Genomic DNA, 13,229 nt, shown 5'->3' with positions numbered 1-13,229 from the left:
TATCTCAACATATGCACAAAATAATAAACCTGTGAAAATTTGAGCTCAATCGGTCATCGAAGTTGCGAGATAATAATGAAAGAAATAAGACCATTGTCACACGAAATTGTGTGCGTTTAGATTGTTGATTTCGAGACCTCGAAATCAAATTCGTGGAAAATTACTTCTCTCTCGAAAACTTAGTCACTTCAGAGGGAGCTGTTTCCCACAAAGTTTTATACCATCAACTTCTCCCCATTACTCGACACGAATAAAGGTTTTATGGCAATAATTATTTTGAGTAATTACCAATAGTGTCCACTGCCTTTAAAGACACTGCCGTCGATTTCACAAAGCTCTTCCTAACTTAAGACTAATCTTATGACTTAGGACGAGTCCCAACCCTGCACTGTAGCATGCACACCTTAAGATTAATCCCAAGTTAGGACGAGTTACTTGTCCTAACTCCAGATAAGACGAGTCCTAACTCTTTGTGAAATCGACGGCTGGACACTCAACATAAACATAAAATAACAAACCTTTGAAACTTTGAGCTCAAATGGTCATCAAAGTTGCGAGATGAAAGAAAATGAAAGAAAGGAAAAACACCCTGGTCACACGAAGTTGTGTGCTTTCAGATGCTTGATTTCGGGGAGATTTTCAAATTTGTTCATCAGAACAGGAAAAGAATGGTTGATTTTCAAGACTTTTTTCAGAATCAGGGAGCGCTGGCAACTTTACGACTAGTTTTAACAAAAGTAGTGTTCAAATGTTGACTCTGAGTCATACTGTCCATTGATAACATTATATTCTGCTAAGTACATGCACACTTACAAACATGTACCCAAAAGACAAACAAGATTAATCTTGTCTTAGTCCTTGTCTAAATAAAAACAGTTCATAATGTGTTTTAAAGGCAGTGAACACTCTTGGTAATTACTCAAAATAATTATTAGCATAAAACCTTACTTTGTAACAAGTAACGGGGAGAGGTTGGTACATGCAGTATAAAACATTGTGAGAAACGGCTCCCTCTGGCGTAACGTAGTTTTTGAGAAAGAAGTAATTTTCCACAAATTTGATTTCGTGTTTTTCTTTCATTATTATCTTGCAACTTCGACGACCAATTGAGCTCAAATTTTCACAGGTTTGTTATTTTATGCATGTGTTGAGATACACCAATTGAAAAGACTGGTCTTTGACAAACCAATTGTGTCCAGTGTCTTTAACTGTGTACAATCACTTCTCACTTGCTAAACAATTGAACCTGTTATAACATCTAGTAAAACAGCTTTAACCCCGCGTCTCAGTTTTGTCTAAGGGCATAGAACTAGTCTTTCTCATTTTTAATCAGTTGAACAAAACTCAGCAGGGAGCCCACAACAAACATAACATACCGGTTGGCCCGCTGTTTCAGCTTAGCCAGACCTGTCTGTGCTTAGCGAATGTGTCAATTTGTCGCACTGCACGCTCCCATAATATTAATCTCCCACTTGATCTAAAAAATAATTTGAATCATATTTATAGCTGAAATACCGGGTACCGAGGAGGTCTGTCTCCAGCATGCTGACCTTCGAAACACCAGACTGTGTGGCTGTCTAACAATGGGGGTTGTAACAATAGAAACTGTGCTGAGTGAGTGACCTGGCCTCCAAATATTGATAATTAATTAATAACTACCAGTCTGGATAAAGGATTATATTTTACACATAATAATACAAACATGTAGGTTTAATCTTTTCACTGAAGTAAGTCACTTAATTCACTGCAAATTTCCTTAAATGTCCACCAGTTGGTAACAAATGTGTGATCTTTGCCTATTGTTAAACAGTAGGATGTGAGTAAAATGTGAGAGCATTTTATAAACGTATTTTTTATAGCATTGGTTCAATTAGGAGAACAACTCTAACTGTAGTGTTACATGTCTATAGCCTACCAAAGCATTGGCTTCTGATTGGCACCCCCGAACAAAGATATTGACAAAATAGGGACCTCGCCAATATAGGGCTAGATAGCTCAGTTGGTAGAGCGCCGGCTCGTTAATCCGGAGGTCATTGGTTCGAATCCCACTCTAGTCAATTCTTTGTTCAACCCCAAAATCATTTCAGGTATAGTCAGTTTCCCTTGTGGTTTAAATTGATAAGTAGATTTTAATCTACTTATTAAAATCTTTTTCATGTGAAAGAACTTCGTTCTTGAAGGGGCATAGCAGTTTTCATCTGGTAAGGGGTAATTCTAGAGGAATATTGGTAAATTTTATACACTAAGTACACGTAAATAAAAATGTACAAATGTAAATTTGTATTTGAACTTTGTAAAGGGCACCACAGCCAAAAAGCACAGGGCACCACGGCAGTTGCTGTGGGTGCTGTGGGTTATTTCGAGGTCTGAAGGTGAACGATTTGGATTTCAACTGGGTTGCTTGATATGTACCCACTTTCCAATTTAAGGCTCAAACCCTGATCAATGTTTGAGTTTTCGCCAGAACTGTTCCAGTTAAAAAATTAATCAGTCGGTTGTGCTGTAAATGGAGTACTGATCAAACTTGCACTCTAGACAGAATAAAGCTGTCGTATGTAAACACAGACATGGGCTGCCTGTGCCCGCTGGTCTGCTATATTGGCCATGCGAGACACGGCCTCACAGCATGCAGCAAAGGCAGAGTCCATGGTTTCTCTGATCAGCTTGTCACGGACTACTAGCAGGATGCTTGTGTCTACACACCGATGTTTGCGTCCGTGGATTGGGGTTTCAAAGTCAGGCTCGAAACCAAAGTTGTGGTTTATCTTGAAATAAATAAATAACTGGTTTTATCGGTCGATGTGAAAGGCCTGTAGAACCATAGAACTGTGTAGGGTGCATGGGGGTAAACTTACATGTATTATACAAAATTACTGGTTTTCATGCCTTGAAATTCTTTCTTGAAGAGGCTAAGCAGGTTTCCTCGGGTAAGGGATATTTTATGAGGAAAATTTCAAACTTGAAAAGGAACTTGGCATAGGGCCCCATAGTAAAAGCACGGTGCACCACGGCTATTGCTGCATGGGAGCCATGGATTATTACAATTTTGAGGCATGGGTTTTATATATGACAACTAAATTGTTTTTAACATGGGGTATATATTGTGGGCATGTAAAAACCTGATTTCATCCAGCAATTTTGATCATTAAAATGTTTAGACTGTTTGTAAAGGTTAGCGGGCACACTGAACCTAAATATTGAGTAGCAAATTGTGATTTTGAAGTATGAACGAGTTTTGATGAAAATAATAATAATAATGGCTTCTAGTGTTCATATCTGTCAAGGTGCTTCAACATTCAGTGTTAATGACACCATGTGTGATGCCCCTATTGGCCATTTTGCATGTACACTGTGGAGTCGGTCTCGAATTGGGGACAGCAGTGACAAGAAATTTACATAAAACTATATTGTCACGGTAATAAAATAACACTTTCATCCAAACAGTTGCGCAAATACAACACATCTGAAGCATGAAGTCGAGGCTTTTCATATACAACAGACAACCTTCGCTGAAAATACCTTTTTGAGCGTTCTAGTACAATCTTTATGTTCGATTGATTTGTACTTTTATGTAGTTTAAAAGTTCTACAAAAGAAAAGCTTCAATCGCAAAGAAATCTAAAAGTAGCCTATGGCTTGTATCTTAGGACTTTAACCGGACCAGGGGTAGAGTTCACAAAGATAGTCCTAACTTGAGTACAAGTCCTATGTGTTATTAAAAACATGTTCGCTAGTCCTAAATCTCGGTCCTAACTCAAAGAAAAGATTAGTCTTAACTCTTGAAAAGGGCAAAACAAAACGCTTGTGGGTTGTGTTGTGAGACTTGATAACTAGTATGTGGTTCGTGGAGATGATAGCGGAATGAAGGAGTAGAAATATGTATGTACTCTCATTGCTGTGGAAAAATCGCTATCGAGCAATGCACAAAAACAAACAAACAAACAAACAAACAAACACCCCCAAAAACAAATTCCCAAATCCATGGAGTGGACAACTACTATTATTCATCACAAAAATTGTTTCTTTACATTTCTTTCTTTTCAATGAATATCAGACTTCACACAGCAATCACCAACTTGATAAGAGCATAAAATGTAAAAACAAAACAAATGATACGTAAAAAACATTTAGGCCAAGTTGCGGGGAAACAAGGAAATCTAAACATTTGAGATACATTATTAATTAGACCGGTAGACTAAAATATAAAGTTTACGAAGTTCCAAAAAGAAAATTTAGTTACTGAAAATTTTTTGTAGTCAACTAGGACCTCATCTTCACGGAGTTTAAAGCCATTGGACCCTTTCGGTAAACAGTATTGTCCAAGGCCCACACTTCGTGTATCACAACTTCTATATCAAATAACAAACCTGTGAAAATTTGTGCTTAATCGGTCATCGGGAGTCGGGAGAAAATAACGGTAAAACCCACCCTTGTATCCGCGCGTTTCGCCGTGTCATGACATGTGTTTAAAATAAATCCGTAATTCTCGTTAACGAGAATTGATATTGTTTTACAGTTTTCTCAAAAAGTAAAGCATTTCATGGAATAATATTTCAAGAGAAGTATTTCACCACTACCTTCTGTAAACCCTGTAAGTTATTTGTAAATCTGTGAACTTTTTTTTTTTTCGGTACCGAAAGGGTACAATGGCTTTAAAGTTAGACAAAATAAAAAAGTTTTTATACCAACCTTTCCCAACTCCAGAGACCGGCACCGAATCACTTCCGAGAAACATCACCGTCAGCAGATGTGGGTAGGTCGTCTCCAAGGCCAGACAGAGCATCTGAAAAGCCTGACTTCCACGGGACGGGAGTAAGTCCAGCAACTTCTGGACCTTTGCTTGTGGGGTCGGCTGCTGCTCAATATCGGCGACGTCAGACTGACTGAGTACGCTCGGCTGAAGCATCGGGTACAGCCGCTCAACCCCGATGGACTGGACAAACTTGGCCCGGTGAAACTTCAAAATTTGGGCATGCCTCTCCTCCATGGTTGAGTTCATCACAACACGGCCTTGTTGAAAATTAGGCATACCTTTTTTGGCCTAAAAATGGTTTCATAATGGGTTTAATTGAAGTTCAACAACACAAAGTTTGTTCTCAAAAACAGCTGCACCGCTGCCGTCTGCCATTTTTTAATTTTATCACAATCCGACAACTTTCAATAATGACGTCGCATTCAGCGTCGGGTTTTGAGACGAATTAACGAGGTAATTTCACTTAACTCATGAAATATTAATATACATTGAATTATGATTACCTGAAAATTATACTCAAGTACAACTTATGCTCAGTTGGGCCAGTTTTTCGTGGAAAATCGCAACGGGCGCAAACTCTTCGCGACCCTTTTGCCAGACGCCATCTTTAATGTTGAACAATTTTACGATGTTGAAGAGTTTTTCCACTTGCAAACACAAGGTGGCGCTATTCAACTCTTGCGGTCGTCAGCAAAAAAAAAAAACTCTCTGAAAAAAACACAAGGCAATGAAATAGGCATGTTAACTCAATAGCCATATTTGGATATAACATTTCAGTATTTTGTTTATTACTTTCTGTCAAAATATGTTTGTTAACAAACGTATGCTTTGCGATGAGACCATCTGTGTGTATGTGAGCAAGAGAGGACTGGACAAAACACAAAAATCTTAAGGAGGCCTTCCTTCAACTTACTATTATTATTTGCACCAAAAATACCAACACGGCCCCAAAATGGGGAATAAACTGCAATGGAGAATAAAAAAAACAAAAACAAAAATGTGCCGATGAAGAGAATAACGGTGCACCTTTCATCTTTAATTATTTAGTTGTTATTATTTTTGTCGTTTTGGATATCGGGGATGGAAATGTAACTTGCGCCCTCTGTTGACTGGTTTAGCATCAGCCAGCTGAGATTAGTATGGTAACTTTAAACAAAAATTAAAAGACACACTGAAAGAAATCATACTAACGAAGGTCAACGTCTGGAGGTAATACTTATTAGGGCACCTGACGAATTTCGTGTGGATTGTGCGTTCAGATGAAGGGCTGGTACCCAAAGATAAAATTACAAAGCGCAGCTGTCAATCAGTGTCATGCACAGCAGCTGGTCATGCATGTCGTTCTCAGATTGTGTACGGTGTAGTCATGGTAGTTGCGGAATGAAAGATGTTTCGCAGGCGTTTTCTCTGGAGAAGGATACTTTTCTGTCATGGATTTGCCGCACTTGTGTTCACAGTATTGCTGTTATCATCCAGCATGCTGGTAAGTTCTTGATTTATTATTGCAAACATTTTATTAACACAAAATAACAGTTTGATTTTGAAATTTCACACACACATTTGACCATCCATGATTTATCAATATCACTGACTTAACATTTAATGATTTAGGGCTTAAAAGTTACTTGATGAGATTGTGAAACTGAAATCTGTACTGTATGCACTGACAATGGTTATACACCACGGCAATTTTTTCTTCACTACTGAAAAATTCGTCCAGGAGTGTATTGGTCAGGTTGGTGGCTGTTTTTAATGTCTGATTTGCCTTTCTTTCTTACCTCAACAGTCGGATGGGACGCCGTCAACTAATTCATCAGTTTGGAAATCAATCCAGCGAGTCTGGAAATCCAAGGAACATTGGAAGATTGAGATGTCAGCACGGCAGAAGTCACGTCTCCAGCTTTTCAGTCACCAGTGTAAGAAATCCCTCAACCTTCAACCGTACCGGGACCCCGCCCAAAAGCATCGTGTATTGTTACGATACCGCGACCAATACCAACACACGTATGTTGACGATGACTCGCGTCTAATGGTCAGCACAGTGCCACTGTCCGGATCGAGTAATTGGCATGAGGTCTTTCAACTACTAGGGAAAAAACAGACAACCTCCGAGGTTCGAAAGTCTAGTGCTCTCATCTCCCGCTCTCAAAAAGAGTTCTTAAACATCATGGATTTGTACACGAAGGCTATTTTTGTTCGTAATCCCCTGACCAGACTAGTCGCTGTCTACCGAGAGATGCTGAATTCCGATGCTCTTTCACCGGATTCTAAGATCTATAAAGAAGAAATGGCAAGGATCGTTAGGATGTCGCGAGGCCCAAGTGTTAAGGATACTGATGTGAGATCAATCAACGCAACAATCGAGGAGTTCGGACGATTTGTCGTCGATAAACACCACCAAGACAGCAGCCTTTGGATGCCGCTCTCACAGAAATACAACCCCTGTCTCTTTCGTTTCGATTTTATCGGCAAGTTTGAGACGGCAGAAGACGATGTTACATATCTACTAAAACTAGCCAAATTGGAGTCCACAATGATTCAACAAAAACTGAAACTGAAGAAATGGAACACTAGTCAGATTTATAATTTGACAGAGTTTTACTCCCAGTTGCCAAGTGACATTTTCCAGAAGTTGGTGGCCAAATACGATGCCGACTTTAAATTATTTGATTACAGAAGACCTTAGAATAAATTGTAAATTTAAATCACAAACTCACAAATTAACTGAACCTAATTATTAACAGATTTTTTATTTTTGTACTGTAAGTAATTCTTAATTATTCGCCATAGTTTGCTGTGACTTAATATTTGTTCTAAAGTGTTTATTTATTCATACTAATGTAACAACTCGACATGAAAGGTTGTCTTGTGTTTGTTCTAAGACTCCCATACCAGTATTTTCCCAAGCCCTTAAGCAGTTGTCCGCTGGCCAAATGCCAGTTCAAACACACAAGCAACAGCTAACCTTCGCTCCAAGTGGTCTTGCTGGCTTATTCAGTGTTAAAAAGCATTTGAAATAATATCTAGTGCCAAAACGCCGACTGACTTGTGAAATGACAAGCTACATTTTTTTTAACTGGCCCTGCTGGCAGGTAGCTGAAAAAGTTCAGGCCAAACGCTGCAAATACTTTTATCGACAGAATAAACAATTATAGATGCTCCACTTGCCACCAGGGAGCATTAAATTATTAATATTTTCTATTTTTCTACCTCTATTTTAAATTCATTTTTAATGTATTAATTATGACCACAAATAAATAACTAATTTTTAATCCCACACAATAAGGTTTCAAAGCGTTTTATTTGATCACACCAGGGCGGAGGATAATAAAGTACATCGATAAGACAATAAAATGTAGAGATTGGGTGCAAACATTTTGGTTAAATCTTGCAAGCAGAAATGAAGAGTTAAAGGTAAATTTAGAAAAAGGAAAGAGGGTTACAAGTCAATTCAATATTGTTGGAGCTACCCCAAAATATTCAACTAGTTCTTGCAGAAAATTAAAATTCTGACGTCGTTTAAATTGTAGTGAGTGACGTAAGTCTATTACATGGTGAAAGGGTGACTGTTCCATATTCTCACACACCTATGTTCCGAAACCCCCCCTGATGATTTAAAACAGAACCCGTGACAAAACACAGGGGTGTCGGAACAAAGGAGTAGTCTTGAGCCAATGGTGTTGGTGTATATACAACTTGACAAGTCAAATGTACAACTGTAAAACTAACACACTTGAAGTACGGATTAAACTATCATTTTAACATACCATTGGAAATCCTTTCTTAAACATTTTGAACTTTTTTTGTGTGCACCAACAAACTGAACAAGGTGTCTTTCAAAACACTCTTGGTGCATAAATCTCATACCTTTTCAATCCTCTTTCAAAAAAAACGTTTTTCACTACACAAAATTCACATGGCTGAAAAGATAAACCAGCAACATTGGGAATCTGCCTTTAAGAACTACTATAAATAACTATCATATGCAAATTTATGCAAATGATGCTCTCATCCATATGCATAGGAGGAGAAGGGTGGGCAGGTCCAGGTTGGCCGACAAGAAAATGCAATGGACCCCCCTGAAAAAAGAGGGGTACTGCTTTCTGTCCCACATTGGCGGCCCTCCCCATTTGCTCTTCCAAAACTCCAGCGGCAGGCATCACCACCACACCCCTTTAACCTTTGGAGTCACACCCCTTTGACCTTCAGGGGTCAAAAATATAACCTCACAGCTCTAGATTTCTGCAGGGGTTTAGTCCAGCAAATGGGGAGGGGGGCCTAGGGGGCTCAGACCCCCGTCCCGACAAATCCTCAGTGCTGCATGAAGAAACATTTCTGACTTTGATTTCTGAGAAACCTTGGAAAAGGAGTGGTGAAATTTACCTGTAGATTTTCCTGTTTAATATTTTCCAAATATATTGTGAACAAAACGTATTAGAAGGCACATGGGTGGGTACTAAAAAACAGGTTTACCTTTACTCATACAAATCATGCCATGTTTAGAAAACATGCAGCAAGTAGAGGAACATGGCCTTGAAGGCAAGTTGCTGCTTTCAGCCGCTATGTTCTGCAAGGGGTTAAATTTGAATAAACAATGTCAGTATTTTTAACAGCACGTTCCTCCACAAGCCTTGTACATAAGTCCTGTTCATAACAGACAAACACAACTGTCTATTCATGGATAAGAAACTGCTCAGAAAATCACACTCTCAACCTAAAATTCCCGATGAAAATTTCTCATAAAATTGGAAAAACACTAAAGGCACTCATTACAGGCATTTCATAGGCTGTGTATTTCCTATACATTGTCATAAATACAAGCAAAATAAATTTAGATAATTTTAATAGCAACAAATCAAGGTAAAACTAACAAGCTTTTAAGAATCGGTAAAAGCGAGCTACTTATTAACAAGAAATAAAGTAGTATGCTTTTAAAATTGTAATAATTCACTACGTAGGTTTTTTTTTCTTCAAAGGTATATTAGACTTGTACATGTCCACTGCTCGAACTGTTAACTGTCACCTGATAAACAATACAACAATTTAAAGAAAAAAAATATATAAAAAAATAAACATAATATTCAATACAAAGCTTATTGGTTTACTTTATTTGGGTACATTTCGCAGAACACAATTAATATTGCGTATAATTGTTTTTCAGCTTCCACCAAATAGATTAAAAATTAAAATACTTTAGAGTCACAAGATGATAAAATAACAATTATTTTAGTCGCTTTATAATTTTGCTTAATGCATATTGTTAAGATAGCAAGCAAGTAAAATTTACAGTTTTTTTCTAGATGCATATAAATAAGGACACATGTACAAAAAATGAAAAGAAAACCGAGTTGGTTAAGTTAACAGTAAATAAACTGAATAAAATGTGAGAATTCGGAAAAGTTGTGAAAGAAACTTTACTTCATGAATCAATTGATCAATCACTAATCGTTCAATCAATCAATTAATCAATTAATCAAAAACAAATTTGCAAAGAAATAATATACTTTGTATTTTCAGTACTGTTAATTTTTAATGAGTGATTAGTTATAAAGCTACACTATACCTAATTTATCCACACTAAACTAAATTCTAAGAATTTCCTCATACGTTAATTTCCCCACCTCTGGCAGGTCTGGTGCCATTCTCCTCATTCAACTTTTATAGTAGAACTGCGTTGGGTGCCAGACTCAAATGTTACAGTCAGTGCATTTTTAAAAACACCAAGTTTTCCTTTTTGACAAAACTTGAAAGTGTCTCTTGTTTCAAATGACATCAATAAGAAACTCTCATTGGTTACAAATTTTTAAGTAACCAAGTTAAGCTTTATTAATAATTATGATCATCAAATCATTTTTGAAGAATGAAATATTATTAATGCTCATTTAACTGATGCAAATATGAAATTGTCATTCAATATAAAGTTTTTATATTGTGTGTATGCACTTTTTCATGCATTCTATGACAATAAGCTAGCAAAGTAGTCAAAAAATATTATTTACATATTCAAATAAAACCACCAAAACATTTAATTTATTGTGTTATATTCTCAAAAAACAACTAAAACTAACATCAAAACTGGAAGACATTGATTTAAAAACAGCTTGGTCAAGAGACCCATCACGATGCGGCCAAGTTGGTCTTGTTCCTAAAATCCACATCATACATTCTTATGTAGTGGGTCATGACATCACAGGTACCCGACTATAATGTTGCATCTGTTTCGTTATGGACAACGGTTACATGGTTTATGGGAATACTCCATTAATGAAAGAGGCTAAAAAGACACATCCTTTTTCTCTGGCAACTCACACCTGTTATCTCCATGTAATTCCTTTTCCAAACAGTGGACTAATAATTAGATCATGCACAAACCAATGGTGCTGCTGACTGCCCAGGCAAATAAACTGCTCATCCATCGAGTTTAAAACCCTAGTAATTCAATGTAAGCACACTCGCTCACTGAAAAGGATGTATACTCTCCGAGTTGTTGTTCCAAAACTCAGAAATTCTTTAATGGAGCTTTCCCAAAACAGGAATTCCAAAATGGCCGCCGAATGACAATACATCTATTGCATATCGACACTAACGTCACAAAAAGGTGCTCACAAAAGCCAATAAACACTCTTACAATCTACAGCAAATTTGCATATATATAATAAATTTTTGATTTTTTTTGTTTGTTAAAGCATTAAGCGGAGGATATGAAACTTCTATGGATATTTAAGACACTGTTAAATACATATTGCCAAAGCTGTGAAAACTATAACTCCAAGAGGGAACTTTTAGTAAAATTATTTTAACGTTTGGTTTTAGCTATTCACAATTTTTTTTCTTCAAAAAGGTCAATGAAAGATTTGAAGTCAATTACAATCAAATCGCCTAAAATATTTCATTTTCCTTGTTTGTTTTTTTGAGCGAGTCAAAGACCCATTTTTAAAAATTCCGTTCGATTCCCTTATTTTAAAGCCTTTGATACTAGTAATCCTAATTTTCATCCCAGAAATCACAGCAAAAAAGTCACGCTTTTACAACCAATTCAAGCGAGCATTATTTACAATTCTCATGATTGGTTGAAAATTTCTGATAATTCAAATATCACCAACAGTCCTGATCAACCAATATACCCAGAAATTGAATGAAATTTATCGAAATTTTTTTAAGGAATATGAAGGATCATTGAGGGTTGAGTTCGATCAAAACTATTAGATTGGGGTACAATATACCCCAACGAAAAATACTTTGCCCAAATAGGATATGAATCAGGATCATTTTAGGTGTCAATTCCACCATTTAAACTATCCCAACTGGGTATAATTATACCCGATTGGAACCCAATCAAGGTATGTATGCAGTGACGGCTTCTGTCTTGGTCTGTGTCAAACAGACCATCTTGGGGCATATCTATTTCCAGATTGGGTAAACTTATACCAAGATTGGGGTAAACTTATACCTATATTTGGGTATACCATATACCCATACTGGTGTATACTTTTACCCCAATTGGAACCCTCTCCTACCAATAAGGATATAAATGGTTCCCAATCGGGTATGTTTGTATGCTGTAATGGCTTCTGCCTTAGTCAGTCAAACAAACTATCCCAATTTGGGTATACTTACACCCAGATTGGGGTAACCTTTTTCCCCCATTGGAACCATCTCCTCCAATGAGGACGCACTCAGTAGACCCCAATCAAGGAACTTTCAGTTGATCATACCAATACAACCACCCAAACTACCTTGATTAGGATACACTTTTACCCAGATTGGAACAATATACCACATTGGAGATATTAAACAAATCCCAAGTCAGGGTTCCTAAATAAATCTCTCCCCATTCTATCCCAAGTTCAACACTCGTCAACAATGCAGTAAGAAGAATTCTCCCCCAACAACCCCCAAAGCCAAAGAAAACTCCCCATGTTACTAAAAAAAACTCATCTCACACCCCAAGCTGCTCCATATTGTGTAGTGACCCGAGGCCACGCCTCTTCCGATATGCATTTTTACAGGAATCTAGGGTGCATGGTGCTTGCAGTACGGCTGGCCTCGGTCAGCATAGAAGGCTTGACCTTCTAGTGGAGTACCACATGACTGAAAAAAAAGAAAATAAAAATAGGGAAAAGAATGAACAAATAATCCAACACATCAGCGCCAAATGTCATTTAAGCTATAAAGCAAACAAATTCACACGGCGCTAAAATCCTGCTAAGCAAAAGCAGGTTACCTGAAAAAGGCATATATAGTACATTGGTTGTGACTGGTTCCCTGCTTAAGGATCTTGTCAAAACTAATCCAGAACAGAAAGTCGGATAACAATTCTCGGACCTCTGCTTGCTTTCCCAGCAGATAGAGAACTAAGTCTCTGTGGTTTGTACTGTGATTTCTTCCATGTTTTCTCCGAAACCCAATTTCAAACAAGGTGACTAAACATTGTGTAGAAAGCCATACTGGACGGATGTTATCCACAGGTTGTCCTG

The 13,229-nt window shown here is 37.4% G+C and overlaps 3 protein-coding genes across 6 annotated transcripts in view; 1 reads left to right on the top strand and 2 right to left on the bottom strand.

The window, feature by feature from the left end:
- Positions 1 to 5,273, bottom strand: part of LOC139952856 (disks large homolog 5-like) — an 88,159-nt gene extending 82,886 nt beyond the window's left edge. The window contains exons 1-2 of the mRNA XM_071952116.1: positions 5,256 to 5,273; positions 4,689 to 5,040 (exon numbers count right to left, since the gene is read on the bottom strand). Of these exons, the coding sequence (XP_071808217.1) occupies positions 4,689 to 5,028 (340 nt within the window). The 5' untranslated portion in view covers positions 5,029 to 5,040; positions 5,256 to 5,273. The remainder of the gene's footprint in view (positions 1 to 4,688; positions 5,041 to 5,255) is intronic.
- A 792-nt stretch (positions 5,274 to 6,065) lies between these two features.
- On the top strand, positions 6,066 to 7,903 carry LOC139952858 (carbohydrate sulfotransferase 11-like). The gene is made up of 2 exons (XM_071952123.1): positions 6,066 to 6,235; positions 6,539 to 7,903. The coding sequence occupies exons 1-2, from the start codon at positions 6,140 to 6,142 to the stop codon at positions 7,436 to 7,438; spliced, it is 996 nt and encodes a 331-aa protein (XP_071808224.1). The 5' UTR covers positions 6,066 to 6,139; the 3' UTR covers positions 7,439 to 7,903.
- Positions 7,904 to 8,034: 131 nt separating this feature from the next.
- Positions 8,035 to 13,229, bottom strand: part of LOC139952857 (PDZ and LIM domain protein 7-like) — a 54,687-nt gene continuing 49,492 nt past the window's right edge. For all 4 annotated transcript variants that reach the window (XM_071952119.1, XM_071952120.1, XM_071952121.1 and 1 more), the window contains one exon: positions 8,035 to 12,843. In XM_071952119.1, coding sequence (XP_071808220.1) covers positions 12,766 to 12,843 — 78 coding nt within the window. In that variant the 3' untranslated portion in view covers positions 8,035 to 12,765. The remainder of the gene's footprint in view (positions 12,844 to 13,229) is intronic.

The sequence above is a fragment of the Asterias amurensis genome, chromosome 21 (assembly GCF_032118995.1).
Source record: "Asterias amurensis chromosome 21, ASM3211899v1".
NCBI classification, from domain to species: domain Eukaryota; kingdom Metazoa; phylum Echinodermata; class Asteroidea; order Forcipulatida; family Asteriidae; genus Asterias; species Asterias amurensis.
The sequence above is the reverse complement of the archived record's forward strand: the minus strand, read 5'-3'. Positions and strand labels throughout refer to the sequence as shown.

What these genes read in the sequence shown, in the direction of transcription:
- LOC139952858 (XM_071952123.1), top strand. Translation starts at nt 6,140, where the DNA reads ATGTTTCGCAGGCGTTTTCTCTGGAGAAGGATACTTTTCTGTCATGGA. An exon ending in TGTTATCATCCAGCATGCTG is followed by an intron (nt 6,236 to 6,538) that starts GTAAGTTCTTGA and finishes TTACCTCAACAG; the next exon opens with TCGGATGGGACGCCGTCAAC.